Source organism: Pundamilia nyererei, unplaced genomic scaffold, assembly GCF_000239375.1.
Source record: "Pundamilia nyererei isolate P.nyererei 1_Seehausen unplaced genomic scaffold, PunNye1.0 scaffold00001, whole genome shotgun sequence".
Taxonomy (NCBI): domain Eukaryota; kingdom Metazoa; phylum Chordata; class Actinopteri; order Cichliformes; family Cichlidae; genus Pundamilia; species Pundamilia nyererei.
The window spans coordinates 3,403,311-3,408,958 of record NW_005187402.1 but is presented as its reverse complement, the minus strand read 5'-3'; the positions used below and the strand labels follow the sequence as shown (position 1 = coordinate 3,408,958).

At 39.5% G+C, this 5,648-nt stretch overlaps 1 protein-coding gene across 1 annotated transcript in view; it reads right to left on the bottom strand.

Moving 5' to 3' along the window:
- The window catches only part of aff2 (AF4/FMR2 family, member 2), a 195,966-nt gene that overhangs the window by 122,374 nt on the left and 67,944 nt on the right, over nucleotides 1-5,648 (bottom strand). Inside the window, exons 3-4 of the mRNA XM_013908962.1 lie at nucleotides 3,931-4,600; nucleotides 2,284-2,717 (exon numbers count right to left, since the gene is read on the bottom strand). Of these exons, the coding sequence (XP_013764416.1) occupies nucleotides 2,284-2,717; nucleotides 3,931-4,600 (1,104 nt within the window). The remainder of the gene's footprint in view (nucleotides 1-2,283; nucleotides 2,718-3,930; nucleotides 4,601-5,648) is intronic.

Below are 5,648 nucleotides of genomic sequence, written 5' to 3'. Positions count from 1 at the left end.
ATTACAGGTAGTAAGAAAATAAACGACTAACTCTTTTACGCTACGTCCGCACCTACACGGTTATTTTGAAAATGCAGCTGTTTCGTCCACACGTAAACGGCGTTTCGAATCACTGAAAACTGAGATTTTTAAAAACTCCTTTTTTGCGTTTGTGTGTGGAGAGGAATACAGAGTTCGTCACGCAACGCCAAAGGTATGTGCCTTTTTCATGTCACGCTGTGCGCCACGTTATTGTTTACGTGAGATGAATTGCAGAACGGCAGATTGTCAGATTAACAGTATTTTGTCTCTATCTGCAGTATTTACAGGCTTACATATAAACACGTAGTTACTGTCCCTCTATTTACAAAGGCAGAGGCGTCACGGTGTAATTATTTTACACGTAGTTGTTTTTTTCCTGTGTAATAATATTCAACATTGCTGTCAATACATTTTTCAAAAATGTCTCTCTGTGCAAAATGGGTTTAAAAACATAAACAGCTGTGGGATACTGTTTGTCTGTGATTTAGACAAATCGTGGCAGGATCAGCCTGATGTTATTTGTATACCGCTGTAACTTTGCTGTATAAAGAGCTAATATCTCCAAAATGTCAGGAGTAGTTAGTCATTACAACAAGTGTTTGTGAACTAAAAATCAAGAATGTGGGATACTGTTTGTCTGTGATTTGAAGAGCCCAGCGCTGCTCCTGACGAAGGGAAAACCAATTCTGCAGGGAGACCTACCTCGGCACATGTGAAGGTGAAGCCAAAGGGAAGATTTGCTTCACCATATTTTCTAGTCTTTGGCTTGATTAAATGAAAACTTGTTAAACAGCATTGCATCCATGTGATTTACTAGTTTATAATTTTTGTATGTTGCTACAAAGTTCAGCATAAACAGGATATGGTCTGCTGGCTTCAGTCGCCGTGACAGTGATTATACAAAGGTGGTTATTAAAGTTGTACATTTTCCAGAAATACAGGGCAAATTTCAAAGATTAAAGATGAAAATTTCTGAGGAAAAAAAGTGACAATTTTATGAGAAAAATATTAGCAAACTTACTGATTTCAAATTTGCAAGATTAAAATTGTAAATTTGCATTAAAAAATTGACACATTTAAAAGAAAATGTATTAGGTTAAAGTGATCATTTTAAAAGAAAAAGGTTTGATTAAAACGGCAAATGTAAGACAGAAACTGTGGACATTTATGGCTTAAAGTGGGAAATGTACGAGATTCAATTGTAAGTCAAGAAAAATGAGTTATTGAGTTCAAAAATAGGAATTTCTTTCCATTTTAACCTTGAAAAGTGAAACAATATGACACTGACTGCAAAAAACTATGTTTCCATTCTTTGGCATGAATCTGTCATTCAGACACGTATTTATTTATTTTCTCTGCCTTCTGTGGCCCTAATGCTGCTGTATAGTCACCATGTTGCTGTGAATCACTGTTGTTCAATTAATCTTGTTGTCATTAAGACAACATAACGTTTGACTGTAATTTTAACACCATTATTAGAGCATCAGTGATACGTTTAAGGTTGTGCTGTAGTGACTAAGACCTTTCACCTGTTTTATTTGAGGTGCAGTTAAACGGCAAGAAATTCAAACTGGTAAGGAGGCTAACATAATTTTATATGACGTTAATATGTAGCAATATTTAGGTATCCTAAGCGTTTATTTTATACAGCAGTTAAACTCCTTGAACTTGCTTAAAGACCACACGGGGAAACAGTTGCTATACGATCCTACATTTCACATGGATCCTCTTCAGGGAGGAAATTAGGAATACTGACACTTTTTTCCACAAAACTGGTTTTTGTGTTGGTTTGTTATCTTGAACATAACCTGCTCCAGAAGTAAAAAGTAGAATTGGGCTGAAAGATCTATTGCTTTATCACCTATTCAGGTTGTAAATCGTGTTTTTAAAAAGTAACTAAGTAATTAATTACTTTTTAAAATAAGTAATCAGTAAAGTAATGGGATTACTTTTTTGGGGAAGTAATTAGTTACTGATTACTTTTTTCAAGTAACTTGACCAACACTGGTGAGGACTGAACCAACTTAACATGGGTTAAACCTTACGTAACCTAGCCCCAAATGCTACGGATTTGCAGAATATGTACACAATTACATTTCCTAGTTCTATGTAAAGTGAACTGATGGCTTATATACTATGATCAGGAATAATTTAAAGGACTGAAATTTTATTTTCTGTTTTAGACTAATTCAGTGAAGACCATTTATTTCACATTGGTTTAATATAGATATGGAAAACACGTTCCAGTAATTCTTCTCTTACCTCTCCTGTGTGGTTGAGACTCAGCTTGGGCAGTTTACTCTTCGCATTTCCAGAGTTTCCTCCATAAGCCTGACTGCTGTTAAATCCCTCTGTGGCCACTAGAGGGGGTTTAAGTTGGGGAGAGTCACTAGGCGCCTGGTCTTGGCCATCCATTGGTCGAACATACGCCGTAGGCTTCTGCTGTACAGCTATCGGCTTCCCTGATAGGCTACCAGGTGGGAATGTAGGCGTGGTCAATCCAGATGTGGGCGTGGTTAGACCTGGAGTGGGTGTTGTCAGAACTGATGTGGAAGCCAACGGGGAGGACGATGTACAGAGGTGGGAGCCTGTCTCACTTTCAAATGGGGAGGATTTAAAATATCCACCATTTTCTGCATTAGTGGAAGACTTAAAGTGGCCACCATCCATGGCAGTAGATCGAAAGTTGCCACCATCTGTAAAAAAAAAGAACACAACAATCAAAAGTCAAGACTAACCAAAGAAACACCTGTTATAACACAGCGTTGCTTAACTTTCTGCTGGCAAAACTTAATGAAGGTTGAAATGCTGAACCTCTCCCAGATGGATGTAACCAATCACAATCAAAGCAAATGATGTGTTCAACGTGCTTCTGAAATCAAATGCAAGATGTGGTTATCATAGAATGCAGATGTCAATTTTCATGAATTCCCCAAAAAGGTGACCGAGTGTGTTTGTTGCTGAAATTATTCATTCAAATGATTCATCTGTGCTCATGGCTCAAGCAAATAACAAAGAAACAGATTAAAGAGACTTTTTACCAGATGACACCTGGAATTAAGGACTTTCTGAGAGGTAGGTGAGGTGTGATCCCACTTTCCTATTTAAGCCAAAGATGAAGCTAAACCTAGGATTGTATTAGCTGAGGTTAGCATAAAGGTTGTAGTGGGAGCGAGACAACTAGGCTGAATTTGAACAAAGTGTTTTAACAATTCTCAGCACTACTTTTACCAAATAATACAAACCCATTGGCCTGCTGGGCCTAAGTTAACGAACCATTTAAAAAAAAAAAAACTCTAATATTAGCTCGTGCATCTTATTAGCCTACCTATTAGCCATTTTTGCATGTAAAATCACAGCTTGAAACAAATGTAAATAAGCTAAAAAAGAGACTAAAGAATCAAGTAAATGTTGCCATTTGCATGTACGTGATGGCACCAATACTCCTAAACTACTTTGGATGCAATGTGAAGCGGCCGTGACCCTTTGCAGCCGCCCATTCAGCACAAGCGCATATTAAGGTGAGTGTTTTCCTCCGAACGGGAACGAGCTGCTACAGAAACATAAATATGTTAAATAAATACGTTGACTATAGTGCAGAGAGAGCGAGGCAGGGATTTCGCAGACGGTCCATCAAAAGTCAGTTTAAGCAGCTGACATCAATTTTTATAAATGTGCATTCCTGCGCTCCTTTTATCAACTAACTTTGACTTGTGTATAATTTGCACTAACTGAGCATCTAGCATTATAGCAGGTGGATACTTATCACCATCACTGCTAGAAACCCTGCTACGCATGATATCATGTAGACATGCTAGCCTGTCTACATGATATTTTTCTTAGAGTACAGATGTGAAAGTTAAACAACCAAACGTCTTCTTTTACAGATTTTTTTTCTTGCCGACTTACCGGCGAGTGGGTGGGTTTTGGCTGGGTGGGATGAGTGCCTTCTAGAAGAAGAGGAAGAGGAAGATGATGAGGAAGAAGAAGGGCTTGAATCTTCTTTTAGACCAAGTTCATCTTTGAGTGAGCTGAACAGCTCGTCATGTCTTTGCTGCTCATCCAACAAAGACATTTTCCCTCTGCTGGTGGTAGCTCCTGCTGTCACCTGCCCCTGCCCATTCTGTCCTAACCCCACAACAAGGCCTGTCCCCTGGGTGCTCTGTCCGTGGCCTCCCCTTGACCAGTCCATGGAGCTCCGGGACTTTTTGGAGTTCTGATGTGGGATTGCTGTTGATGAGGATGTGGTTGAAGGGGGTGGTTGCATTGAAGCTGTAGAGGAAGAGGGTGTATTCCCTGTCTTCTTGTCCCCACCTGTCTCTGCTCCTCCTCCTCCACCTCCTCCTCCTCCACCTGCTCCTCCTCTCAGGGCTTCGTTAAAAAGCTGGGATGGCTCTATGGCGGGTCTCTCTGTCGCTGATGTGGTCGGGGCTTGCTGCAGGTTGCTGTTCGCTGTTGTTCCTTTGGGGATTCCCACCAAGTGGCTCTGGTTGGAATGGCTGGTTAACAGGTCTTTCATTTCTTCATACGAGCCCAGCGTGTTTTGGACACGATTGGCCAATGCATCACCTTTATTAGTCTGAGAGGAGAGAAGGAAGACAAAAAAGACAAGGGGGGAAGGGAGATACAGAAGAGTATTAATTAAGCCTTCCATTCTTCCTTTTTTACAGGTTTGATGAAAAGCCCTCTTTACTCATCTGGAAAAGAACAGTGAGAGATAGATAGGGTGACCACTGACCAGACATCAGGATGAGATGATTAATTAAATACATGCCACCCATAAGAGGGTCCAGTCCAGGCTGGAGTAGTAAAATTAATGGGGCAGGAATCATTATTAGCCTGACCCCAGATTCTCAGGCATTAATGGCTTGGAGGACAGTGCACGTTTTACTGATATATGAAGGTAAAGCTCTTTAGCTTCTACCTGGTAACATGGAGATGTTCCTCAGAATAGCTCAGCAGTACCTTTGGTTTCAGTCATTGACAGATTCTTTAATGATCAAACTGCACGATTTGATCATCTGGCATTTTAAAAAGGACACGGGTAATCAGCAGCGGTTTCAGCGCTTCTATTTTAGGAACCGGATTCTTGCAAAACGTCAGGAAAGAGGAGCAGGGAAAAAGTGAAGGCCAGTAGATTTTTATCCTATCCATTGACATTTCCTTTTTCTACCAGAGTTAAAAATTGTGTAGCAAATATTAATCATGAATCAAGTCTGAATTATGCAAGATCTCCAGCCTATAATTTACGTGTGACATTTCATCATGAGCTGCAGATGAATGATGAACAATGGAAACACTGAATGAGATCAATGTCGAGTGTGGCCCTGTAATTTTATTGTACAACAGTGTTGAGGTTTGCTCAACAGATTTTCTCAGGTAGTTGACAGCCTGCACTCGTCTAATCAGCCCTGTGCTAACATTAAAAGGTAGTGTCAAATAAATGTGAGGTTGAAAACAACCTTATTCTAATTTTTGAGCCAAGGTGAAACTGCTTTATTTGAAGAGCTTAATGAATTTGTGAATAATGAATATGTAAGGTGAAGGTCATAGTACCAGTATTGGAGTGCAAAACAAATATATAATTATGTATCTATATATCTATATCTATATATCTATATATATAT